Genomic DNA, 27,101 nt, shown 5'->3' with positions numbered 1-27,101 from the left:
GAAGATTGTGGAAGGTCACTTAGGGGGTCTGGGCTTACTTGTATAGTGGGCCCGTGGGTGGTGGATGGGAAAAGGCTCCAAAGAGAGGCCAGTGTTTTTCCCACTGTGTGAAGCCAGAGTCACACCTAGGCGGGGGCCGTGCTTGTGAGCGCGTGGCTGGGTGTCTTCATAACCGGGGGCTCCGTGCAGGCGCATGGGAGCATGTGGGGATTTGGTGTGACCGTGTGCTGTGTTCACGGGTCACAAGCCGCCTGGGGTGACTGCACGTGTCTGTGAAGGAGACGCCCGCAGCTGAGTAGCTCAGTCCTTCAAGGTATGGCTCTAATTCATATCTGTCCTCAGTCCCCGCACTGCAAGGTGAAGGAGGCCTTGGAAGACAGATGGCCAGAGGGGACTAGACCTCAGGAAGGGTGGGCCAAGGCTGACTAGGGTGGCACTCAGCTGCTCTGGGGTCCCCCAGGCTTCATGGGGCTCCATGGCAAATGGCTGGGTTTCTGGTGGAGATGTGGCCCTGGCGGCCTCCCTCCCAGTCCATCCAGTCCAAGGATCTTAATCTCCCCTGCAGCAACTTAGAGCAGCAGGCAGAGCCAGTCCTCCTGACACTCTCAGCCCAGGTCTGACTGCAGTTCATCTCTAAGGCAGGGACTGGGGTTGGGGACACATCTAATTCCTCCTACAGTGTCCCTGAGAACCACCCCCACTGAGAAACACCCCCACCACTGCCCCCTTGATCACCCTGTCTCTCCTTCCTGAGCCCCAAGACAAGGAGCCAGACGCCTTGAGCCCCCAGTCCCAGCCAACTCAGGACTCAGCACGTCACTCTCTCATCCTGGTGTGTCCCCACCCCCGCCCCGCCCCCCTCGGCCTCCACCACTCTTCTTCACCCTCACCAGCTCCAGGCCAACGGGAGCTCAGCTCCCTAGGTTTAACACAAAGGCGGCAGCAGCATCTGGGCAGGATTTTATAACCCTAATTAACACTGGATTCCCTGGGGTTCCAGCTCTAGAATCCTGATGCAGGCCGAGACCAGCAGAGCACAAGGTGGGGAGGGTCCTCCCTGGAGCTGGGTCAGGGAGACGGAATCTCAGTCCACAGTCGGCAGGCCCCAGAAGGTGACATGGAGCCCTGCCACCTCAGTCTCTCCTCTCCCCGTGTCCTGGGCCCTGACCCTCCTAATGGGGGCACTGGGAGGCTGGGGAGGGGGTATCCAGCGATCCCCAGGCTGAGATCCTGCCAGACACATCTGACCATGTGTCCCTAGGAACCAGGCCCTCTCTCTCCTCTGGATAAAACCACCGTGACATCCTTCCATTAAATAGGGCATGTTCAGAAGAGAAAATTGCTACTATTTTCCCCTTTTACTTCACTGTCATCAAAAATTGATCCCATATTGCATCCTTATTTCAAAGAATGAGCTAAAAAAATAAAATAAAAATTCTTGGTCCTCAGAGCGACAGCTGCATCAAGCTTCCCATTCCCCCTGCTCCCACTTCCACCCCCTGGGAAGAAAGAAAAGAAAGAAAAGAAAATCATGGTCATGGTGAGGGGGAGGTGCCATGGCTGGCCCCTCTAGGGCCGTTGAACATGGCTTCGGGAATGAGGAGGGGCAAGGCACATGACTTTGTGGGCAGAAGGGGATTTCGATCTGGTGAAATGTGGTAGAAAATGGGGTAATTTGGGGGAGGTTAATTTGGATCTAAATGGAGCGATTCGTTATCTCAATAAGAAGCGTCTCGTTTTCCAGGGAGACGACTGTGCCTGCCAGATGCTGCCTGCCACGGTGGTGGGGCGGTGGCTCCAAACAGGGCCCCACCGCCCACTGCCTGTCAGTCTTGGCTCACAGAGCCACCCATCCTGCCGGACCTGGGGAGGGGATACAGAGACGGGTACAGGAAGGGGGAAACTAAAGCCGGGGAGAACAACTGGCCGACACTCCACAGAGCGCTGGACTCCTGTCCAGTGCTCCTTCCCATGGGTCTAGCTGTCTCTTAGAAAAGGAGAGCATGGAGGGCGCCTGGGGGGCACAGGTGGTTAGGCATCTGACTCTTGGTTTCGGCTCAGGTCATGATTTCACAGTCCTGGGATCGAGCCCCATATCTGGCTCCATGCTTAGCATGGGTCTGCTTAGGATTCTCTCTCTCTCTCTCTCTCTCTCTCTCTCTGCCCCTATCACTCATGCTGTCTCTCTCCCACTCACTAAAATAAATAAAATCTCAAGGAAGGGAGGGAGGGAGGAAAGGAGAGCAAGGGCAGGTTCGGGTGCACAGTTTAATTTGGCCTATTCACTAATTCATTCAGCAAAGTATTGAGCATCTTTTTAAAAAAAAGCATACATAGTAAAACATAGAATATGAATAATAAGGATAAGACAAAAGAGCCATGATAAGCAGCCCCTGTAGACCAGGCATTTGGTGTTGAGTCTCTGAGTTGACTCTGAGCCTCCTGGTAGCCAAAGGGAAAAGGGAGATCGGCTGCTTTGGTTCTGACTACAGAAGATGAGACATTTATTTATTTATTTATTTATTTATTTATTTATTTATTTATTTTTAAGATTTTATTTATTTATTTGACAGAGAGAAATCACAAGTAGGCAGAGAGGCAGGCAGAGAGAGAGAGGAGGAAGCAGGCTCCCCGCTGAGCAGAAAGCCCGATGTGGGGCCTGAACCCAGGACCTGGGATCTGACCTGAGCTGAAGGCAGCAGCCTAACCCACTGAGCCACCCAGGCGCCCCGAAGATGAGACATTTAGATCAAATCCCCACAGAGGTCAAGTCCCGCTTCCCATGGAATGGTGTCTGGGGGGACTTTCACTCAGCCCCTCCAACCTTTACTAGAAACAGGGTTCAGGACCTGGCACCTGGGCTGTAGTGTGACCTCAGGGATGTCCTACTGCCCCAGCCTCAGAGCCTTGCTGGAGGCTATAGGCAGGGACTGCTGACAGCTCTGGGATTGCTGGTCACAAAGGGATGACCAGCGCAGCCTGTAGCCCTGCAGGCCTGGGCCCAGCAGCAGAACAGACTTAAGGCTGGGTCCCAGATCCTCCTCCCACCTGCTTCTCTTCTGAAAAACAGAGCAGTAGCACCAGCCTTGCCCCCCATGGTAGTGTTCGCCTCATGATTGTCGGCCCCCATGAGTGATGACTGTAATCACGAAGGCCCCCGGCGGGCGGTTGGCAGGAGATGGTGCCCAAGATCTCCTTGGTCTGCGTGTGCACCTAGCCTGGTATTGGCCACACTGTGATCGCAGGGCTGGGGGGTGAGCATGGAGGTGTGGGAGCCCCCTCCCTCCACTGGGCAATCTGGGACGGGGTGGGTGGGTCCGGGCCTGATTCATCCTTGTCTCCAGCCCCCAGCTCAGGCCACAAATACGCTTGTTGAAAGAAGAGGTGTTCTGGGGGTCACCTTTTCATTTATTCCATACTGTGGTGTTCATTGGAATAACACAAAGTAAAATGATCATAGGCAGGAGTGAGGGCAGGGAGGAGGTAGACCAATGAATGAACGGGGGGACGCTTGAGGAAAGACCACTTGGCAGGAACAAGACAGGTGGTAGCCAGAAGGTTCTGTTTGGCCAGGCACGAGTGGGCAGAAGCCGTGGCTCAGGGAGCCACCCCACACCCAGCTACCCCAGGAAGCAGCCCTGCCCAACCTGTGCCATGGGAACAGAGTCCGGGACATGAAGCTGTGGTCTCACCTGCCTCGTGTGAATGTGCCGGAGCGCACATTGGCCCGCATGCGCGGGTACACCTGTTTCCACAGTCCCACGTGCATCTGGGTTCACATAGGGTTTCTTAAGTCTGCACTCGTGTTCCCAGACTCACATGCATGTACACCTGTGTACACGTTTGAATGCGCATGTGCACACGCCCTCCTTCTCCAGCTCCCAACCCTCCAGCCCCTGTTGCAAAGCTGTCGACCACAGAATCAGCTGGAAGAGGCCTCATGGCCCACCCCCTACTGAAGACAGAGGCTCCCTGCCATGCTCCTCCCTGGCAGACTTCCTTCAGTGGAGGCTCAAGAAGTCCCCGTCACAGGAGCCCCACTTACCCCCCTTTCTTGTGGGGAAGTTTCATGGTGGAGGGGGCACCCCAAAGAGTACCCATCTCTGTGGGTTCAGGAAAGGAAAGCAGATCCAAGAACAGTGAGCAGCTTCTACCCTTATCCTCACGGCTCCCTGCACCCCTGCCACCGACCCAGGGGAGGCCCACCTCCCACTGAGCTTTGGATTTTCCACCAGTGAAATGGGCTGAGATTGGCTCGTGGAGGTTCTGCCTTGATGAGTGTGGAAGAATGACCCTGGGGCCTAGCCAGCCAGCCTAGGACTTGAGGTCTGCTCCTCTAGGGGATGGGCCTGGCCCTGACCTTCTGCCCCTTATATCAGGCAGTAGTCTGCGATCTAGGCAGAGCCAAGCACAGCTGCCCAGAGTGTCGTCAGGCTCAAGGCTGATGAACATAAACCCACAGCAGCACCCAGCTCCAGCCCTGATGCTTTGAGGGTCCCAGGCTGTAGGCTGAGCACAGCAGCAGTGCTGGAGGCTGACCACAGGTGGCAGAGGGCTCCTGGGGGCCAGAGTTTGCTGGGTGACCTTGGGAAAGACTCACAGCTCCCCACCTTCTTAAGGGACCCCTCTTGCCTCCTCTGGCCTCAGCCAGTGGGAGTGGCAGGCAAGAACTCTGAGGCCACCCAGGACAAGTGAAAGGTCATCCAGTAAAGCTGAGGCTGCACTCAGGCCCATCCAGGTCTTCTCCTGCCCCCTGGATCCCTATCCCAGCCCCACAGTGTTCTTCCATCCCATGTGCTCCCATCCATAGCCAGCCAAAGACCCACCCACTTCCTCCTCAGCAGGGGCTCAGCGTCTCAGAGAGGGCACTTGGGGTGTCTCATGAATGAATCAGTGAGCGGAGGATGGGGAATGGCCCCCACCCTGCTCTCGGAGAGCTATGACGGCAGACAAACTGAGCGACCACATCCGAGCCTCAATTTCCTGATCTGCAGAATGGGGTAGGCATGGGCCCTGCTTTGTAGGGGCTGCTATGGGGATTAATGTTTGTGCAAATCACAGGTCCTACCAGTGCACTTCCAGATGCAGGAAGTCCTTGTTGACCGTGTATACTTCAGGAACATTTTTTACTCAAAGCCCCACCTGATCACCTACCTGGCCATAAGTCTCTCCTTCCTGGAAAACCCCCAGCTATTCTCTGCAGTTTGCTCCGGCCCTGCCTTCAGAAGCTGTCCTCTTCTTCAGGCAATCCCGGGGACCACTCTCCCCCACTCTCAGGGCACACGTGACTGGGAGATTAGCCCTTCCTAAGAAGGCTAAGTGTCCTTGGGTTCCATGTAACCAGCACTTAAGCATTCCTGTTTTCCACCGAGGCAGGCTCCCTGGGTGGATGGTGCCATTTTCCCATTTCACAGAGAGGAAATCTGGGGCCAGGAGAGCTGAAATCACCCCATCGGGCTGGATCTGAGTCCACCATGGGCCCATCACTACGGAGCTCCCTCCCACAAAAGTCCAGCCCAGAGGGCTGAGGAGATCAGGGGCCGAGTGGCCCTAGCCAGCTGGGATTAAGGGACCCTTTCCTGGGAGACAGCACGGTAGGGAACAGATTGGAGACCCTCCCCCCAGCAGAGCGGGGCTGCAGCCTGCATGGAGGTGGGAGAGATAAGGTCCCAGACAGGCAGACACGTCCTGCCAGCCGCCTGCCCCGCCCTCCCCATCCAGTGCCACGGCTCTGCGGCCGTTGCTAGGCATCTGTAAGGCCCAGGTGGGCCCTACCTGTCGTGGAGCAGCCTCGTAGCATGAGTGGGCACGGGGCCCAGGCAGGAGCAAGGCCATCTCCGCCTGCCCGCCCTCCTCTCACTTGGCAGCAGCAAACAGAAGCCATTAGCGCCTGGCAGCCCGTGTCCCATGGCTCTGACAAACGCCTTGAATGTTGTCGCCAAGGCTCCAGCTGTCCTGCCGGCCGCCTTTACTCCTCGTAATAACCAAGTGTCGAAGCTGATTGCAACAGCGGGATGCAGCCAGGATTCGGAGCAGCTTTTACCCTGGGCGTTTCCACCTGGCGACCGGGCTGTGCCCACCCCACCCTCCATCTCCAAGCCTTTGTCTGCCCGGCGGCTCTTCCCAGGCCCCCAGCATGGCCTCTGGGCCAGCTGGTGCCCAGCTTTGTGTCCCAGGTGGTGCTCATGCTACCGCCACCAAAGCTGGTGGGTAGCGATAAGGTCGGGTCTCAGGCATCCTCACTCAGCAGAGTGATGGCCTGAGTGGAAAGGTCTGGCCCCAGTTCCTACTCTTCTGGGTGACCTCTGCAGGGAAGCCCTGACTTTGCCTTGGTTTAGGCTCATCTCTCTGCCTTGGCGCCCTTGTCCGTGGAATGGGAATAATGACTGGGCTTCATGGGGCTTAGAGGGAACACGTGTGTGAAGCAAGATTCAAATCATGGCGCCCTGTGGTGGAGGCTAAGCCACACCGGGAGCACAAACACCCGTGGGAGAGTGAAGGCCTGCATCAGCTGCCTTGGCCTTGACTGTCCTCTCCCCACAGAGAAGCCCGTTCATTCCCACCTCCACCACTTGGCCCTGCTCAGGCTCCCACTCGGAGTCCCCTCCCTTCTCCCATCCATCTGGCCTTGTTTCAAGTTTGGTCTGCTGTTGCCTCTTCCCAGAAGTCCTCCCAGCTTGATCAAACCACCCTCCTTGACTGCCGGTTTTATGTGGTCATCCAGTGGGTCCTAGATGTTCGATATTCTCCTCTCATTTTCTACCCTCATCCACATGAGGCCTTATGAGGTCGAGACTACTAGAAGCCCCATTTTAGAGATGAGGTCACCAAGGCTCAGACGGGGGGCAGTCACCGTGTCACACATGCAGGATGACTCGGGATGCACTGGCCGCTAATCGGGGTAAACAAAGCCCCAGTCTCCCGGGGGCTCCGTCAGAGCAGCAGGCATCCTCCCTCCACCTGCCTCACCCCGGCCTTGCGGGCTGCCTTCCTGAGACACCCAGTTATAAGCTCCTGTGTCCAGGTGGTTGACTTATGAGGTCTCTGATCACCAGATTGTTTGTTTACAGCTTCTCTAACCTTCCCATGATGCTGGAGGGTGATAGTCAGAGAAAGGTAAAGGGTCAGCGGTCTCTGCCCGCTCACCAGACTCCCCTGAGGGATGCAGAGGTGATGGAGCAGGTGGTGACCATGAGGCAGTGGGAGGTGATGAAGGTGGTGCTGGTGGAGGTGATGGTGGAGGTGCCTGTGATGACAGAGGTGGAGGTAGTGATGCCGGTCATGATCGGTGATGGGAGGACCAGTGACGGCATAATCGTGGTAGGGGTGATGAGCCATGCTGGTGTTGGTTAGGTGGGGATCAGCAGTGATGACGGAGGTGGCGGTGATGGTGGTGATGGGAGTGACACTCTGGTGGCAATGGGGTAACGGTGGTGGCAGTGGGGGTGATGGAGCTGATGGGCTCCCTGTGGAGTGCACCTCATGGGCCAGTCCACCGGGCAGCCCTGTCCCACATAGCGGGTGTGCCCTCACTGGAGGCAGGGTGCAGTAAGGCTTGATTCTCTTTTTCTTTTAACCTTTAGCAAGCACAGCCTTCTGGGTAATGAGATGCAAATTGACAGAAAAGACAATGAGCCAGCCTGCGGCCGGTGGGGCAGCTTGTAGAGTCAGGCTGATTGCCTCCGTGCCAATTTGCATGGCATTAGCTGTGCACGTCTCCTCCAACGGGGCTCATGTGCTTCACCAGAGGTCACCTGGATGGTTGCGTCCAACAAGGGGTAATCCAGACCAGGGGCACGGGCAGGGCCACTCTGGTCTTGATTTGACTGGGGCTTCAGGATTTGACTCAGAAGAGTCTGGGCCTATGGGGAAGGCCACTGGATGGGAGTAGTAGGGGGCAAGGAGAAGTTTGGGCTTCATGGTCATCCAGGACTAGGGACAGGCCAGAGGTCCAGTTCCCACGTGTGGCAGGTCTAGGAGGTCTGGTTTGACTGGCACCATGGAACCATCCATTGCATGTGGTATGACGGTAACATACAGGACTCAGGCAGAAGAAAGGTTTGGCTGGCCTAGGATGCCTCAGTATAGGTCCAGGCTTATCTCTAACTGGCACCATCACCTGGGTGGTCCCTCCAGGTCTTGGCTCCCCGAATGTGCAGTGAGGCCCTTGGCCTCATTGTCTTTACAATGAAGGGGATGGTCATCAAGTTCTGCTTATGGTGTGCTCAGCAACAGTGGCCAGGGCCAGCTCTCCATGTGAAGGTCACACACCACAGCCTTCTGAGCAGGCCCATCCCTGGGCCTGCCCAGTTGACCAGTTGGTCACTGTCCCAACACTCGAGGCAATTCCTGGGATCATTCCTGGAATGTGACCCCGGGGACCTAAGCAGGGTAGGACCCAGACAGATGGACAAACCCGGCCCTTTGGGCCACCCTGCCAAGCTTGCCTGCCTCTGTCCATGGTTCTGAAAGTCCAGGCCCAGCTGCCCTGGGGTCCCTACTGTGAGGGGACCAGGGGCCCCTTTCCTACTGCCCTGCTGTCCGACCCCTGCAACCTTTCTGACCCAGTGCAACCCGAGACTCCACCCTACACCCTCTGCCAGGACAGAGGACAGTGGGGAAGGAGGCCCTTTCCCTCTGCCCTCCACCCCAGCCCAGCTACTGCCCCCTCAGGCATGTCCTGGTGCCCCACCAGCCCCACCTCCCCTCTCACTGTCCCACTCCCTCTCCCCTGAGGTTGGGTCTAATCAGAGCTAATCAGAAAATTATGAGCTGCCTGATTACTGATTAGATTCCTAATGTTAATAGAGTCGAGAAGGGCCCGCTCAGGCTGTGTTTTAGGAAAAAGTATAAAAATAACATCATGGGAAGGGAGCATGGTGGCTGGGTGGGGGCTTGGGCTCTGCTGTCCTCACAGGCAGGGGATCACACTCCTCTGTTCTAGTTGGTGGGGAGCGCTCAGGCTCAGCTTTTACATGGAAGTACATTTCATAACAGAAAGACCTCCTAGCACCCCTAAATTCTCCCAGCGAAACTGCTACCACAGGCAGCTGTTAGTATAGAGGCCTCTACCAAGTTCTGTGCTCGGGACAGTAGGCCGAATTGTAGTGGTATGATGGGTGGGACATAGAGAAGAATTACAGGTGGTACACTGTATGAGAGCAGGGCCTAGCCTAGCATAGGTCAGGCACACAGTAGGTGCTTAATAAACATTTGTTGACAGGAAAGAGGGAGGGTCATATCAACCTCTTCCCACTGGAACCACCATGTTCCCATGTCCTGTCCCTGGGCCATGGTTGGGTGTAAAGACATCTGAGAAAGCTTCTTGGAGGAGGGGGTTGGATCATGTCTGGAGAATGCACTGGTCTGGGGCCAGAACAGGAGGACAAACCCCTGGCTGACTTGTCCAGATGAGGAGCCCGTGTCCACCACCCCCAGCCTCTCACTCTGGCAAGGCCTCGGTGACTTTTGCTTCCAGACCATTTCATCATTGACTTGACAGCAGCTGGGTGGGACTGGTGGATGAGATTTTTAGTGAGGCAGACATCTTCAGTTCAGACCTCGGAGGCAACCACTTGCCCCCTCTGCATGGGGTACCCTGTGGGGCCTGTACTCAGCCTCACTCTGCTCACGCCTTTATCTCTGCACCACCTGGAATCCCTGTGTTCTGTCATCGGTGATGCTTCTGGCATGGTCTCTGCCATCTCCACCACAGGCATATCCATGGCCTCTAAGCCAGCAGGTGTCTAAGGGCACCTCCTGATCTACCCCCCCACCAGCCTACTGACCAAGATGGAAGCCTGCACCCAGAACCAGGGCCACACATTGGTGAATCAAGTCCCTGCCCTCAAGAGACCACACATGGGGGGAGCCAGACAAAGTAGTGATGGAAGGTGCCACAGGGAATTCTGGAAACCAGGCTGGCCAGAGCACCAGGCTTCCTGGAGGAGGCAGATGTGGGGGTTTGGGAGCTGGGGGGTGGGGTAGTCCAGGCTTAGGGTGCAGCACAAATGAGGGCAAGGAACCTAACATGGTGGGAAGGCAGAACTCCAGGTCATCATGGGGCAAGAGTGACAAGGTTGGCAAGGCCAGGCCACACAGGTCCCCATAAAGGGTGGCAACAGGAAAGTGGGGCCTGGGGGGGGATGGGCCTGGGGGGGTAACTGGGGAGGATGAGTTTATGCTAAGCAGCTTGGGTAGGAGTCTGAAGTTGGGTTGAGGGTGGTTCTGGAGAGGTCTGGTCAGAAGGGAGAGGGAGGTCACAGGAGTAGGGGGATTTGGAGGGGACCAGCTTCCAAGAGATGGAGTTGGGGAAGTGATGGCCCAGCTTGGGTAGAGTTGGTTGAGTAAGATATACAAATGGGCCCTCAGTTCCTACCTAAGGCAGGGTTGGGCTGGAGGACAGGGAGGATGCTGGGGTCCAGTGGACAAAGGCAGTGATAAGGAGAGGGACAAACAGTTCATTGGCATGAGCTTCAAATGAAGCCAGGTCAAGCCAAGGTCAGAAGGCCCAAGAGAGAATCCAAGATTGTTTTGGAGCAGTCCAAAGGTCCCTGGGCAGAGCTAAGGGAAGGGGCAACCTACAACCTGGGGCTGTATCTCCAATACCCAGAGTGAGTCTGCCTCCTGCTCTCTGTCTGGACCTTATTGTGCATCTGCATTCCCGTGGCCCTAGGAGAGCCCAGGCAGGATTCTGGTCCCATATACAGGTGAGAAACAGGTGCAGAGAGATGAAGGCAACGTTTCCCAGATTATGCACTGGGCAGCCACTCGGCTTTAGGAGCTCGGGACTCCTGGTCTCTGTGGCAGGGCCATTGTCACACACAGACATGCACACACACCCACGCCCTCACGTGCTTGTCTCCAGAACACGGTCTGTTGAGGGAGAGGAGTCAGCGACATTTCCACAGTACACTTTGATAAATGGTGTGTCGCCCATCTCCTCTGACTGGAGAGTGGCCAACAGCCCTGGGCCTGACACCCTCACCTGATGCTATCTGCATGTTTTTTAAAGGAACGAAAGATACATTGGTGAATTACACTGGGTCATCCTTCAGAGGGAGGAAACCTGACAAAACCGGAAATTTTATGAGAAATTCCACCTGGCTCACCAGGGACTGAGTCCCCTGTACAGATATGCAGGTTTCATGCTGAGACTAAGGGAGTGCCAGCTATGTTGGTGGGTTCTTACCCCTGTTAGCCCCCTGAGGGATTGTGCCAATTGGACCGAGCTCCTTCAGCCTTGGAATCCACATGGCCCAACCCTCAGCTCACCTTCGTCAGGGGTAAGGTGCTTGCATATGGCCGGGCTCTGGGGTCATAGCCCAAACTCTGACCTGTGTGTTGGATTTTTTGGCTTATTTCTCATCAGGAAAACTCTGACGGGTGCCCGTCAGGGGACCCAGGAGCAGCAGTAGTGACCGGGCATGGCAGGGCCCCAAGAGCCAGCCCTATGCTTCTGCCCTCAGCACAAGGCTGTCCACACTCATTCCCTCCTGAAGCAACCCAACACCAGAGCTGAAATTTCCAGAGAGTGGACTTCAGCCATGGTGCCTGACAACTGCTCTGTAAATTCAGGCCAGCCCCTGAGAATGTTCTGCTCACCCACAGGGACCCCTCGCCCCTTGCCCCGTTCACAGTGGACACATTTGGATCCTGCCCCGTGATACCTTGGACCCAGCTCTTTCTAGACTGACGGAGGTTCCCGTTGAAAGCTACAGCAGCAAAGCCAGTGGAATTGATGTCATCCCCCAAGTGCCAATTCACCTCCTTTCCTTCCTACTCTTCCTACATGGCTTCCCACTCCTGATGTTAAACTGTCCGGTGAAGGGTAACATATCAGTAGTAGGAGAGAGTGGTTTTTTTAAGAAGTCCTGCCTTGCACAGTACAACACAGCAACCTTCCATGGGTGCCCGGGGATGTTCCAGGAAATCCTGTGTGGTCTGAAATTCCAGCCTCTGGGATACCCAGTTCCCCAGCCCCATCTCCATCTTTAGCCCAAGCCACCCCTCCCTTCTTCCTGTCTTTCCTGGGAAATTAAAACAGGGGCTGCCCTTGCAGGCAGGACCGAGAAGGCACAGGAATCGATAACCGAGGCCGAGATGCCCACAGAGAGCAAGCAAGCCCAGGCCTGGGGGTGGAGAGCCGGCAGCCCCTCCAGAGGGGATCCACAATTCGAATGAGTTTTTTCCTGGTACATGTATTCTGACCTTTTTTTTTTTTTTTTTAGTTAAAGAAAAAATTCCATTTTACTTTTTTTTTTTTTTTTTTTTAATCAGCTCGTAAAGAATGTGTGCAGCTGGTAAGGGAAAAGGTCAGGGAGCCTGTTGGCTGCCAATAACCACACAGGCCCCACGTGATGGCTGTTCCCCGAGGTGCCCTTCACTTCGAGGAGCATTAGTGATTTTCCCCGCAGTTTTGGTTGCTGGAGTTTGGGTCTGAGGTTTGAGTGTTTGTTTTTCATTGTTTTGGTGGTGGTTTTATCTTTCGGCTGAAGGTCGGGTTCATACAGAAAGGGTGGGTTGGAGGTGTCATGGACGGGAGCCAAGTGTGTCCGGTGTGGACAGATTCAGCAGGATGGAGAGAGTGGGAGGGCAGGGCCAAGTGTGGTCCTACCCCAGCGCACAGGTGTCTGTGGCGCATTCGACAGGAAGGCTAAGCCACGGCATCTCCTTCAACATGGGTCCTGGGCAGCCCGCTCTGCCCGTGCCGGTGTGCTTCTCTCTGCCCCTCAGAACCCAGCAAACTGGGGGCTCGGGACATGACCTGCCCTTGGAAGGTTGTGGTGAGTGGGGCTATGCCCGGAAAGCCCTAAGCATGTCAGGTGTCACAGATGGTGGCAGTCAGAGTCCTCAAGACTGCCGTCACTCAGGCAGCGACACCATCCGTCCATATGTGTACCTCAAGGACGTGGCCAAGTTGGGATTCTCCTGGTTCCTGACCGTTGGAAGTAATCACCTGGAGCAGGTGGTAGACAGACAAGACAAACGCCCACTCAGGCCAAGGTAGCAGGAAGGAAGAGACCCACAGGGCAGTGACCCTCCACCCCACCTGCGCACCTACCCCTGTCGTCAGCCCTGGAGCTCGAGCTGCTTCCTTGCTAAGCTGCATCTTGCTTCATTATTATGCAGATATTTTAATTATGCAGATATGTTTTTAGACAGTTTTAAATATGTATATTATTTACTCATTAGACCATAACAGCTCTGGAAATTGGAAATCTGTATTTAGTATCTATCAGTGCACAATACAGAGCTAATACGGGGCCCGCAGGCAGGGAGGGAAGCAGGATGGTGGCAGTGGCAAGGCTGGGTTGTCAGGGGCTGCTGGACACCCTGGTTCTCAGCCCCTCCTGAGGTCTGGGCCCAGTGACTGCCTGTAGAGGGTGGGCTCAGAGCAGCATCTGGAAGGCTGATCTACTCTCCTGGGGAAAGGACAAAGGAACGGCTACTCAGGGGCAGGTGGGGGGCATCTGAGCCCAAGCAGCAGACCTGTGTGCCCAGACCCGTCCTTCCCTGAGATGCTCACCGTCCAACACTGCTGATAGATCTGGGTCGATGTCCCTCTACCACTTCCCTACCAGGGGCCTGGGCGCATGACACCTATGCTCTGAGCCCCGGTCTGCTCTCCTGTAAAAGGCAGGGAAACTGACAACGCCACCTCTCCAGTGGCTTAAGGGGCATAGAAGGGGGAGGATGAAGAAGAGGCCCAATCTTCCACCTGTCACTGGATGACCTACACCTGTCCGTGAAGCCCTGGCCCAGGGGAGGTGCCAGGGGCGGGGTCTGGTGTCCTCTGTCCCCATCCCCTTCCTTGAAATCCTTGGGCAGTGTCTTCAGGGCATCTGCTTGGTGCTAGGACGTTGCAGCCTCCAGACTCCACCTCTGGGCCCCCCATCCCTGGCTTCTGCCAGTCTCAGCCCTCAGTGGCCCAGATCTCAATAACCTGCTCCCCGTGAGTTCAGAGCCTTTCATCCTAAGCCTCTAGTATCCTCTTGGAAGAGGGAGTAACTATGACTAATTAAGCCCAAACACCTCATACAATCTTTCCCTCTGGGCTGCACGAAACAAATCCCATTTGATAGGCAGTCGCTCCCCAGACCCATTCAGGCTCGACCAGCCCTGGGGTGAGAGGAGGAGGCTCAGGAGAAGCGAGGAACCCAGCACTGGGGGAGCAACGGGCCCCCAAAGAGGAGAGAGAAGCCTGAGGGCTTCAGCCCCCTCACCCCCAAGCTCCACCCCTCCCAGCAGGCAGCGGGGGCTGGACCTCCAGCTGTTGGCCTCTCAGGGACAGCCACCATGTCTCCAGGCCCCTCATCTGAGGTCACTGCCTCCATAGCAATGGAAAGATGTTTCACTTAGTGAAATGTGAAGGTGTCTGCCAAGGGGCTCCTTGGCAGGGGAGCTTCGTCCCCAGCCCAGCACACCCCGAGTCCTCCTCTTTCTTGCCTTTTCCTGTAAGAACGGTTTCCGGAGCCGAGGGAAATTGATTGTTAAGTGAAACTCTCTGATAATTGCCTCTGAAATGCCTGCTGTTATTGTGATGGACTTGGCCGTGAGCAGCCCCGCTCAGCAGTCTCACCGTGGTTCCCTCCAACGGCTTGGCCGCGATGGGGACATCTCAGGCCAGGCCAGCCACCATCAGCATCTCTGCGGCAGTGTCTCCCTCCCAGCAGGCCCTAACCCTCCACGATGTGATGAGAAGTGGCTGAGAGAGGGGAAGCCACCCACCCAGGGTCCCACAGCTGGCTGGCAGAGCCAGACTCCTGCCAGGACTCCACCCAGGTTCAGAGATATTCTGACCTTAAATTAGTGGATGTTCCTTGTGCACCTACTATTGTGTGCAAGGGGCCAGCTTATTGGAAAGAGCCCTCACCAAGCTCAGAGCTCAAGGAAGAAAGCAGTGAGGTGTGACGGGGACAGATGCGGGCTTGGCAGGGGTCAGGGAGTGGTTGGGAAGAGGATGGGGCCTCCGCTAATACCTCAAGGGTGAGGGAGCAAACCCGCTGAGGAGTCTGGGTGAGGGGACACAGGGCAAAAGCAGAATGTGCTAGGGCCTGGTAGCAGGAGAGCTAGAGGTTGCAGGTGGCTGAGGGGTGAGAACGGACCACATCTCCCCCACCGCCCCAGAAAGGCAACATCCTGGACATGGGACCAAGCTGTGCACCCACCCCTGCCCCTGACCGGCTGGGAGTCTTGTAGGCTCTGTCTTCCCCTCTGGGCCTCAGTTTCCTTCCCCATCCTGCCTGCCTGGAGGCCATCATAAGGACCCAGGAGAAGCAGGAGGTTCATGCTCTAGGAGGATGAACCTTAGGGCAGAGTGGGGCTGGGCCACAAGCACATCTCTCATACAGACTTGAGCCGGGCTGTGGGCTGTGTGGAGATGGGAGCCCGAGGCTCTGAGTGCCCAACGGGAGGGGAGCCCAGGGACCAGGCAAGGGCAATAGGAGGAGTCCAGGGGAGGTGAGAGTCTGCTAGGGCTGACTGGGGGGCTAGGGAGCACATCCCAGGCAGAGACGTGGAGCAAGAGCCTTGCATGCTTGGAGCCAGCAAGAGACACCCCCAGGAGACTGGGCCCTCTGGGCAACTTCTAGGGGTTGGAGCAAGGGAGCTGCCAAGAACCTACCCACCATCTGAATGGGTACAGTTCCTATCTCCAATTTACAGACAAGACACTGAGGACCAGCAGGGGAAGCCACGTACTCAAGAAAGCCAGCTTTGGAACCCAGGCCAGGGCTGCCTGCCGCTTGGGGCCCCTCAGGCATGCCCGTGGGTCGGCACAGTCCTCTCCCCTCGGCCCTTCAGACCCGAAGGGCCCTCCAGCAGCCGCCGCTTGCCCGCTGCAGCCCCGTTCCGCTGCCTCCACCCTTCCTCCTGAACCCCCGGGCCTGTGTGTTTAGCAGTTTCCACACGTCCAGCGCCCGGGGATGGGCTGATTGATCTGTAACACCGAACAAATAATAATGGCTTGATCGTTACTGAGGATTAAACGTAATCCTTTCGCTGTGGCTATTGCCGCTCCGTTATTCACGAGTCAGTGGGCTGACCCAGGCCTTCGAGCCCGGGGGAATTCGAGGAGGCTAAGGGCTAGCCCTCTCCCCCAACCCACTCCCTCACCGTGGCTGCTCAGCTAAGGAGCCCCGGTCCTGGCCCATGCATCCCTCAGACAGAGTGGAGCCCTGAGAGGTGGAAGGAGCTGCTGGCACCCTGGGCCCACAGGGAGGTGGGTACAGGAGAGGACAGCTCCCTGAGGCTGCGGCCCAGTTGGACACTTCAGCGGACATCCGTTTGGTGTTTGCAGCCCCCTCAGCCCTGGCACTTTCCTGACCCAAGAGGCCTGACCTGGGTATTCCCATACCCAGCCCTCACCTCATCCCCCATGAGGGGCAGTGGCCTCAGTGGAGCTTGAGGCCCACTCCAAGAAAGGTCTGGGGTCCCCGGGAAAGGAGGAGGCCACTGAGGAGGAAATTGCCCAAGGCTGAGCTCTTGAGGTGCGGCCCCGGGGGCTGTTTCTTGGCTTCACGCGCTCCCGTCCAGCCCAGGTGCAGAGCGGGCGCAGCAGATGCTCGGTTAGCAGTAATAACACGTGTCATGTGTGCGTGTCCCACAGCAACGCCCTCTGCGAAAGAACTCTGCAGCCTTGTGAAGCAGGGGCCTCACCTATCCATGGGGGGTGTTTATAGTTTAGGCTGAGAAGAGGCCCCAGGACTGCAGTGCAAGCGAACCCCTTGGGACCTCAAGAAAGCTTTGCCTTCTATATGCAGAGCCATAGGGAGCTGCTGAAGGGCTTAGGGGCAGGGGCTGGCCACAAGATCAGATCCACATTTGGAGAAGAGATGACAAAGGGCAAGAGAGGACACAGGAGCCTGAGGGACGAACAGTAGGTGATTTGAGTGACAGCACGGGTAAGATGTAGGTGACAGCGGTTCCAGTGTGGATGGGCTTATTCCAGGAGGGGATGGGATGTACTCCAGTGGGCCTGAGGGTCACCCCCAGAAGGTGTCTAGGACCCCTAAGATATGAGAGGTGTCTGGGAGTAGAGGTGCCTGGTCCCCGAAGCTGGGTAAGTGGGGTGGGGTGAGCCGCCCCACGCAGGCACTGCATAACAGGTGGGCAGGGGCTAGAACCTACGGAGAAGACAGGTGGAGTAGCAGGAAAGGGAATTGGAGGCCAGGAGGGACCCAGCATCGTGAAGTGAGGGGGTTTGACAAGAGAAAATTTCCTACCCTGTCCCCAAGATCCCCAGCCTCATAGCTTTCCCAGCATTCATTGTTCTTGGCCTGAGGAAGAGGGGGAGCTAGGCCGAGCGGGAGTGAGGTTGGCCCTGGTCAGCCCCGCTAACTGCCAGAGGTGACATCCCACCCCGGAGAACGTAGGCCATACCCCACCACGACCCTGTTCCATGCTGGGAGGGGGGAAAACCAATCTCCCGCGTCCCAGCCCCCATCTCCTCCTCATGGGCAGCTGCCAGGCTTTGTTAGAACCTCTCTTCTGGGGTCCACGTGCCACACCATGCCTGGACTAATGAATGGGAGTGTGTGTCCTAAATACCAAGAGGCCAGGGCCTTCTGAGTGAGGGCGGGAGGCTGACAGGCGGGACCCACTGCTCCACTCCTCCATCCATGGGATGGAGGGGGGCAGGGGTGGAAGGCCAGAGCCCCTCCCCCACAAGTGTTCCCTGTCCCTCACCAGGTATGGTGGGCCCATGGAATGCGCCTTCAGACCTTGGTCATGGACTGGGCAAGACAAATGTGATTGTGAAGCCTGGACTCAGGGCCCCAGCCTGACCCATGCTATGACCTTGGCAAGGCTACTCACTACCTCCATGCCTGGGTCTCCTCATCCGAGGAAGACATGTCGGGCCTAAACGGAGACAGCTACACATGACATGTCACGGGGCTGGTGGTGGGCTGGCATGCAGCAAGTGACCGGTTCGTGATGACAGTTGTCAATATGATTAACAAGACTTAATTGCGCTTCACTCTGTGGGAGGCCCCAGAGGTCCATCTTCAGGAGTCTCAAGAGTTCCTGGAGGGACAGGATGCACGGAGGCGCAAAATAAGAATCTCTGGGCAGCCGGGGTTCAGGCCCTGAGGGTGGCAGAGTACCAACACCTCCTCCAGGAAGCCTTCCCTGACACCCCAAGTTCCCATAGCACTAAGCTTCCTTGAAGCACTTCAGCTCCTCCTGATCTGGTGGTTCTACCTAGTTTTGTATCTGTGTCTGTCTCCTCGTCTAGACTGTGAGAGGGCAGGGGGGGAACAGGGTGTGGGATAGAAGGAATGCTCACACGCAGACGGGCCGTGATGGAGGAGAGTGCAGGAACCAGCCCCAAGGGATGGCCAGGCTTGTGTGGACAGAGGCTTGGAGAGCCATGCTGGGAAGGGGCTCAGGAAGCTGGGGCAGGGACGGTGGTAGCAGGCCTGGGTGTGTGAGACGTGCTCAGGGCCTGAGCAGTTGGGCAAAGACGCATCAGCAAGGCACAGCTGTCCCTGGTGGCAGTTCACCCTTGATGAGGGAGTTCACCCTTGACCTTGGCACTGGTGTGACAGAGGGGCAACGGGGCTTGACTCCAGGGCCTGGGTCCTACTGCATCTTGGGCGTCCCCCTGAGATCCTGTGGGCAGGAGATATGGCTGGCCTGAAGTACAGGGAGTCCCGTGGAGATGGCACTCAGGTCACTTCATGCAGGCTTCACCTGTCCTATGTGAACCCAGCTGCCGGGGGAGGGCCCACACAGCAAGCTAAGAAAGGTCTGGAGCCAAGGAATTCTCTGAGGGTCTGGCAGCCTGGGGCAAGAGAGTCCCGAGCCAGCCTGGCCCCAGGGAGTACTAGGGATAGAGAGGGCTGGGGCTGGGCTTGGGCCTTCCTCAGCCTCTGACCCCTCTGTGCTCTGTTCCTCAGAGACTGGCCGACGCTGCTGAGAACTTCCAGAAAGCCCATCGCTGGCAGGATAACATCAAGGTAAGAACTGCCGTGCCTTCCCCAGCCCCTGTGACCTGCCCACAGCCAGCAAGTGTAGATGTGGATTCGGGGGAGGGGGCGCTGCCCAGACTCACCGAAGGAGCACTGAGGGCTCTGTGGAGGGGAGCCTGGAACCGCAGTCCAGCCTCCAGCAAACATTTGAGGCTCCCCTTGGTGCTGGGACACAGGGTGCAGAGAGGAATCTCTCACTCCACCCTAGAGGAGCTGTGGGGGCCCCCAGGGGGCAGACAGGCTGCTCTAAAGTGATGTTCCCCAAAGTTGTTTTCACCTGGGAGGTTAAGGATGGGCACAGACTCTGGAGAGACCCTGGGGCAAAGAAGTTCCTTGACTCCAGGACGTTCCAGATGTAATACATCGGCCCAGAATTGTCACTGCCAGAAGGGGACTCTGCCCCCTTCCTGGGATTTTCTGAGCAGCAATCTGTATTCTAGGAGGCCACCTGACTACGATCAGGGACCGGGCTTGTCACAGTCGCAGGAGCCTCTCCTTCCACCAGGAGAGCTCAGAGGAGCCCAGGTGCCAAGGGAGTGAGGGGTGAGAAGCTGGTAGGAGGTCTCTTCTTGAGGATGGAAGGACCCAGAATGTGCGGGAAGTCGGGGAAGCCTCACTGACTGCCAGTCTCAAACCCAGCTCTCCCTCACAAATGCAGGCAAATGTGCTTGATTTGGGCTGGGGCTGGACACACCTGTACCCTTTCCGTCAGGCCAGCATCTCAGTGGGTCCCCAGGAAGCCAGAAGGTAGACTGAGGCAGGCTTCCTCCCAGACTTGGGGAACCCCCAATGCCAAGGATGGTGGAACCCTCAGGGACCAGGCCGGTTAGCCAGGCTCGTGTGTCCTGCACAGCTGCTCCGGCCTCTGAGCCACGCCTCTTGGGGGTCTCTGTGCGAACCACAGGGAGAGGCACCAAAGGGGCTGCCTGCGGGGACCCAGGGCCTAATAAGGTGGGCTCGGCCCTTGCCACTCCTGCTCTGGGACTTGCACATCTGGTGCGTGAGTGGGTAATTACGCCCCCTTCAACTGGTGAGAACGCTGAAGCACAGGGTGGTGAGACTTACCTGCGGTACCTGTTGGTGGCCGAGATTCACAGCCGGGTTGTCAGGTCCCAGAAAACTCATGCCCATGATCCAGGCGCCCTGAACCTGTCTGTTCCTCCTCCCTGGCCTCCATCCCCCCGGGCCACCCCGAGTCCTGCCTTGCCTTGCCTTGCCCACACCATGGCATCCTTCCTATGCTGCCTGGTGGGTGCTGGGTGCTACACTTCGGGAGCTCAGGTGGGGTTGGAGGTAACAGATGGTTGGTTACAGTGAGCACATGAGTGAGTGGATGACTCCTTGGACAGACCCTGCCTCCCAGGAGCTCAGGACTGGCCCTGCTCTCTCCCTCCCTTTCCACCATCACCACCCATCGCTGGGTCCCCATGCCTCCTCGGCCCCTGGATCAGAAACAGTATGGTGGCGGCACCCACCACTCAGACCATGTTCCCACCGGTAAACAGCCCCTGCCCAGGCAAGTCCTTTTCAAGGCCCAGCCCTGATCTGGCTGTTCCGGCCCCCTTGGCAACCTCATTCCTCACCCGCCTCCCCCTGTGCCCTGGCCATGCTGAACACCTCACTCCAGCCTATTCCTGATCTCTGCCCAGTTGCCTTCTGTTCCTCCTTGCCACCTGGCCTGTCTGTCCCTTCCCAGTGAGGCCACTCCCTTGTCCCAGTCCATCAGCCCCTCCACCTTCTGGCCATCCAGGACCCCACCCCCAACCCCGCTCCTGCTCTGGCCCTTCCTTTGTTCCTGACATATCTGCATCCTCCCTCCCTACCCAGGACTGTGTGCAGAGTAGACACAGGGCAGTGAGAGAAGGAACAGGGAATAAGAGAATGAAAAGACCCGCCCTCGGCCTGGTTTTCTCTCCCTCCCAGTCCGGGCCCCAAACAAGACAAAGAGGCTGCCTTAGCCCCAAACCTATTTTCTTTTCCTGACTCTGCAGAAAACCCAAAATTTACAAGGATCATCCAGCTAGACTCCTGACCCTTGATTTTTAGCTACTCCCTGAGGCAGGAACTGCTTACCCCAGGCCAGAGTGGGCACCGCGGGGCCTGCCAGGAGGGGGGCCAAGGTCTCAGGGGCATCCAGGGGTGCCTAGACCGGTACTGCCTGAGACAACGTGCTCCCTGCACACCCAGTCCTTGTGGGACCCAGCAAGGGTTTGTCCTTCGCTGGGCTCCAGTTTCCCCATCTGGCAAAGGACTCTGGTGTTGTATGCTGCTTGCTGGCCCAGCCTGGTGTGTGGAAAGGTCGCTCCGCATGTCAGGCCACAGAGAGGACAAGTTGGCCACAGTGTAGGTACATGTCCAATTCTGGGTGCTCCGTCCTAAGAGGAGGCAGGAGGGGGCTCTGGCTGTCCGCCTCCCCTCGGCTAAATCTGGGATGCCCCCGGCTGTGGAAGCGATCACCCAGCCAGCAGGTGCCGGCCACTGCCTCTCCCTCAGTCCATCCAGCCGCGTGTCTGTCTGTATCTCGGGCAGGGTGGAGTGGGAATCACCCCCTCCTTCCCAGCTGCAGGGCCAGGGCCCTGCTCTTCACCAGAAACCCTGCAGTCACCCCAGCTGCCAGGCTGCAAGGCATTAACTCGAACACATCCGCCATCATGCCAGCCAGCCCTGCCTGTGCTGCCTGGGATAGCTGGTGGCGGCCGCAGATGGGGACTGTCCGTGCCAGGGGGATACGGGAACTCGAGGCTGGGAAAGGAATGGCGTCTTTTGCAATGGCGTCGTTGCAGGCACACCACCACCTTGAGACTGTGTCCTTCCCAATGACCTTAGGGAGGTATAGATAAGCTGTGGTATAGATAAGCATGTTCCTTCGTGTGGCGCTCAGGAGAGCCTCAACGCCAGTTGTCAAATCGGGCCCTTTCCACAAGCCGGGCCTTCTCCCAAGAATGCCCTCCCCTCCTCCTTCAGAAGGGCAGTGCCTCTTCCTGCCCAGTTAACTACCTGGGAAGCATGAGATTGGCTCCCACTGGCCCCAGGATCCATCTCTGGAGCCCCCAACCCTGACCATTCCCAGTGCAGGCTGCCCCAGGCCACTATCCCAGCGGACTCATCTGTCTGCCCCACTCAAGGCTCCTCTAGGCCAGAAGCAGTTGGACCTGATTCAGGGTTGCCCACCACCTGTCCATGTGCCCAGCCCAGTGCCCTGTGGACAGGTTGGCCCAGAGCACCTGGGCCTCAGTCTTCTTACATCCGAGATGGGGAGAATGGCAACCGGCAGTTCTGGGCACAGAGGAGATGCTTGGCACATGGAATCCACTCTGTGATCAGTAGGGTATGGCCCTCCTTGTGTCAACAGCACACACTGGTCTACATGCAGACCTCTGAGAAGTGGACATCCACACACACACACACCCCATCGACACCAGCCCAGGGAGTCAGGGGACCCTGGGGTCCACAGGGTCAGAGTCGGCACAAGAAAGAGAAAGAGAGGTCTGAACATGAGGGCCCCCTGTTCCCCTCTTAGTCTCAGGCCATGACCCCACACCCTGGCTGTGGCAGAGGCAGAGAACTACAGCTCTTGCACACCAGGGAGACCATGGCCCTTGCTAGAGGCAGCCCCTCCCATGACCCCGCAGGCAGACAAGCAGGAGCTCTGGCACCCATCACACTCAGGGTGGGTGAGGACCGCCCGCCTGCTGGGAGGAGCTGGGCCAGGGCATGGGTGGAGGAAGCACAAGAGGCCATTGGCCCCAGGGCCTCAGTGCCAACACCAGGGCCTGCAGGGAACAAAGTGCTCCCCTGAGAGTCTAATGGAGGAAACAATCCTATCCTGGGGAGTCTGAAGGAGGAGACACAGCCCTACCTGGGGGCGGGGCGGTGTCTGATGAGAGAGGTAGCTCTGTCTGGAAACCTAAAAGGAAGGCTGTGAAGGCTGAACCGGGCCAGAGGAGCCGGCTGGACAGGACAGGTGGCCTCACCAGCCCGAGGTCTGCCCCAGCCATCAGGCCGGCTGCCTGCGTCTCTGCCAAGCCGGCGACAGACGGCTCTCTCAGAAAACAGTCCTTTTGGCTGAGCTGAGCTGGCCATGAGCCAGGGCAGGAGGGCCAAGCATCCTCACCGTACACCCCAGTACCAGGCATAGACACCAACTGCTAATCCCCATGCTCACCTCCTCGCCCTGTTTCCCCCTGTCAGCACCTCTTGTGTTCTCTCCTGAGCTCCGCTCCCACTAAGGGATTGGATGTGTTGTCTATACAAAGGCCATGTGGGCCCCCTACCCCACCCTTCATGTGTCATCTGGGTACAGAAATCCACAAGTAGGGGAAATCCAAGTTCAGAAGGGGTGATTCCCCCCACCCCTGCCAAGTTTAAGCAAAATGGCCCCTAAAACACCAGGTAGCAGAAGGGGGTGTTGGGTGTGGACCCTAGACAGTGATGATGCCCATTTCTCCCCAACCAGAGGGTTTCCTCCACCCTCGGGGCCTTCCCAGGGCTGTGGAGTTGCAAACATAAGGGCCCCCCACCATGGGTAAGGGTGGCCCGAACACCTGGACAGACCAGCTCCCTGCCTTCCTAGCGCCCTCAGAGCAGGCAGCATCATCCCACTCTTGTAAGTGGGAAATCCAGACCCCAAAGCAAAGCCTCACTGAGGTGACAGGACTTAACAGGCACCCTTGCCTCCTTGACGAGACAGAGGGGACCCCCAGGAGTAGTGCCAGGGCCACTGAGAACTTTGGAGGCTCTAGGCTCAGTCTTCGCTCACCGTTTGGGATCCCAGAGCACACGCATTCAGGTCAGGATTTGAGGCAGGGACCCTTTGCCAAGGCCCCTGCGTGTAATCGCTAGGTACCGCCTCCTTGTGGTCTTACCGAGGCAGGACAGTAATGGCAGACACGGGGCACTGCGCAGGTCAAAGCAGACACAGAGGCCTTTCCAGGGACCCTCCATCCCAACCCTGATGGCCCCATCCTGCCCCACCCCCAGCTCCACACCGCATCAAGCATAGAGACCACAGCTGTGTTTACAGTGTATTTTCACACATGTGACCTTGCCCGCCACCATCCCATACTACTCCTCTCTGTACCAAGAAAGGGGCATGGCCAGGCCCTCTCAAGGTAGGAGAGGGAAGGAGGAGTCCTGCCTCCTGGGGGACAAGGACTGCACCCAGATTCCTAAGCCTCACCCATTGTCTGCAGGGGACTGGAATCCTCCTGTATGACACATTTCCCCTGTATCACTGATGCCATCAGCATCTGATCCTTTGCTGACACCATGAAACAGCAGGACAAAAAGAGAGGAAGCCACTCAGGCAGCTGGAGGGGTGCTGCGCAGGGGGCAGACCCCAGCCTGGCCTGTGAGAGGAGCACGTGTCTCCTGGGGGCCCCGGAATTACTGACCCCCCCCACCCATGCCCTTTCCTGTCCTTGCGGGAGGTTTGCCTAAAAAGTAGGTGAGTGAAGCCCCATGTTCTAATCTGCAGTCCTCCTACCGCGCCCGCCTGTTTTCATTACGGAGGGAAAGAGTATCAGAGCCGTGTTTATAACCCCCTTTTAGATAACAAATCACAGTTTCTTTTTGCCAGCGAGTGTGTTGAATTGATATTTTTTCCCCTCGGTTTAATGGGTTTGTGTGTTCAGGAATGATCTTCATCAACCGAAACTCCTTATTGTGTTTGATGTAATGTCAGCTTTCATTATGTGCTTCGGTCGGAGCCGGGCGCAAGGGAAGGCCGAGCACCCTGGAGCCTGGGCCCGGGGCCCCCAGCCCCCACACCAGGCCCACCTGGGTTCCGGTCCTCCTGCCGGGTGGGTGGTGTGGCAAAGGTCAGAGATGCAATGGGAAGGCGGGTTGGAGCCTGGGTGCAAAGCCTTTCTTACCCCTGCTGTGTCCTCCTCTGTCTGAGGTGGGTTGCAGGGCTCCCGGGAGAGCCCTGAGCATGTGCGAAGCACTGGAGGCCAGCAGATGCCTCTGGTGACCAAAGCCATCAGGTAGCCTCCGGTCTTCCATCCATCCAGCTGCTGTAGTCTTCCCCACGCACAGTGGGCCGATGTTCCAGAATGCTTGGACTGTGTTTACGGGTCCAGCCAGTGGCCTCTACCCACCCAGACCACTGGTGGGAGACAAGACACCCCTGTCCCCACAAGCCCCCATACTGAGCACCTCAAACAATGGCCTCAGGCCCAGCACCTGGGCAGTCCCCAAGGCCAAGCCCCTCCCTGAAGCCTGAGGAGCCAGAGCTGAGGGGGAGCAGTGCGGCCCCAAGGTCATACAGCATGGGGTGGGGAAGGGGCTCTGTACTTGCTGTTTTATAGCCAGACCACTGGGCTCACACTTGGTTAACACCCCCATTTTTCAGACCACAAAGAAACAGGCTGCCAGGGCCACGCACCAGGTGTCTGCGGCACGAAACAGCGCAGGGAAGCACTGGAGGAGGGCGACGTGGACAGTGGCCTTCTCCTATGTCCTGAGCCCGGAACCCATAGGGTCAGGAGTGGGGTGGCCCCTCTGGAACCAGTGGCACTTGAAGGCCCCAGATTCACCTTCTGGTCACTGCTGTCAGCCATGCTCAGTTCTGATTAAAGATCATTAAACATGAAATTAGCCCGTTTGTGTTACGGGTCCCCGGGGTGGCCGGTGATTATGGCGCACAGATGGCCAAGAACCCAGGCTGCGGGCAGGCGGACGAGGCCGGGGCAGCCGGGCGGCTGGGCTCACACCGGCAGGCGCGCAGAGCCCCAGGAGGCAGGCGCGGGGGCCGGGCTTTGTTTTCTGCCGCTCCTGTTGTGTAAACCCCCTTGCATTTCACAACAAATCACAGATAATTAATAAGTACATGCCCGTAATGAGCAGGCTTTTTAATAGAAGAAATTGGAAGATGTGGTGTCGAGTCATTATTTCACTCTGGCCCAGACTCGGCTCTATTTTCCCATCTTCCTCACTCCCCCGGGGCTGCCTCAGCCAGAGTCTCTGCAGACAGGCTGCCTCTGAGCCCACCTCTCAGCGGGGTTGCAGAGAGGACGCCTGGTCCTGGAGTCAGGGAGTCTTGGGGAGGCCCCATGCAGTCGGGGGCTGCATATCTCCCCAGAGGCTATGAGGGCCCATGGAGGGGGGAAGTGTCTGGGGCAGGGATCGGCATGCCAGGTCCGATTCAGCCAGCCGTCCAGGAGAGGACCAGTGCTGTCCTCGGGCCAGGGGCCCTGACTACCCCTCAGGTAGCCTTGTGAGGAGCTGTGAGGGTCAAGGCCTCTTTGTCCCCCCAGGAGGAAGATATCCTGTACTATGATGCCAAGGCCGACGCTGAGCTGGTGAGTCCCCTACCTCTGTTGGGGGGGGTGGGGAGCTGCCAGAGCCCCTCCCCCACCCCGGGCTAGTCGCCTCAGCTGTAAAATGAGTGTGAGGTCTCGGGGCACTCCCAAGTTCTGAGGTCACCCTGCAAAGTAGCAGTGGCACAGGCCCCACCCCTGACCCCAGGCAGGTAGTGAGACCCTTGGATCTCCTCCCACGGGTCAGTCCAGGTGCCAGCATGGAGGAGGCTGAGCGCTGTGGGAGCCAGGAAGAGGGAGCAGTGGGGAGGGCTTCCTGGAGGTGGGCAGGCAGGGCCGGGATGCGGTTCAGATGGGGCAGGTACCTTCCCTGCGGTGAGGGGATCAGCGGCTTCCGCTTCCAGAGCTCCCCACTGCTGGCCCCACCATCAAGGGCTCCCCACAGCTCGGCCAGGCTTGCCCCAGCTGCAGAGGCAGCCCAGCCCTGTGCCTGTTCTTCAGACGAAGGACAGGGCTTGGGCTCTGCTGGGGTCACGGCCGCGGCGGCGGCGGTGCTGGGACTGTCTGGACGGCCCAGACCCACAGTGCCCCCCTGCCTCTGTGCCCCTGACTGGCTCGTGTGTGCTTGGGCGCCCTGTCACCAAGGCCTCCCATGAAAGCCATATGACCATTTTGGTAGCAGGGGACCTACAGAGGAGGCAAGAGTGTCCAAAAGAGGACAGGGCACACAGAGTAGACGGTTTTTGGTGAACACGCCAAGGCACAAGTTTATCTGCCTGCCTTGGAGGCAAACGCCGTTGAACCTGTCTTCTCTGTAAACAGAGGTGTCGTAACAGCTCACTCTCTGGGGCCCCACTGCTCTGGCCGG

The 27,101-nt window shown here is 57.7% G+C and overlaps 1 protein-coding gene across 3 annotated transcripts in view; it reads left to right on the top strand.

The window, feature by feature from the left end:
• LOC111144160 (calcium voltage-gated channel auxiliary subunit alpha2delta 2) overlaps positions 1-27,101 on the top strand; it is a 138,977-nt gene that overhangs the window by 88,068 nt on the left and 23,808 nt on the right. For all 3 annotated transcript variants that reach the window (XM_022498336.1, XM_022498335.1, XM_022498334.1), the window contains exons 4-5: positions 18,903-18,962; positions 26,231-26,275. In XM_022498336.1, coding sequence (XP_022354044.1) covers positions 18,903-18,962; positions 26,231-26,275 — 105 coding nt within the window. The remainder of the gene's footprint in view (positions 1-18,902; positions 18,963-26,230; positions 26,276-27,101) is intronic.

The sequence above is a fragment of the Enhydra lutris genome, unplaced genomic scaffold, assembly GCF_002288905.1.
Source record: "Enhydra lutris kenyoni isolate GAN:26980312 unplaced genomic scaffold, ASM228890v2 scaffoldscaffold10, whole genome shotgun sequence".
NCBI classification, from domain to species: domain Eukaryota; kingdom Metazoa; phylum Chordata; class Mammalia; order Carnivora; family Mustelidae; genus Enhydra; species Enhydra lutris.
This window is presented reverse-complemented; position numbering and strand designations above follow the sequence as displayed.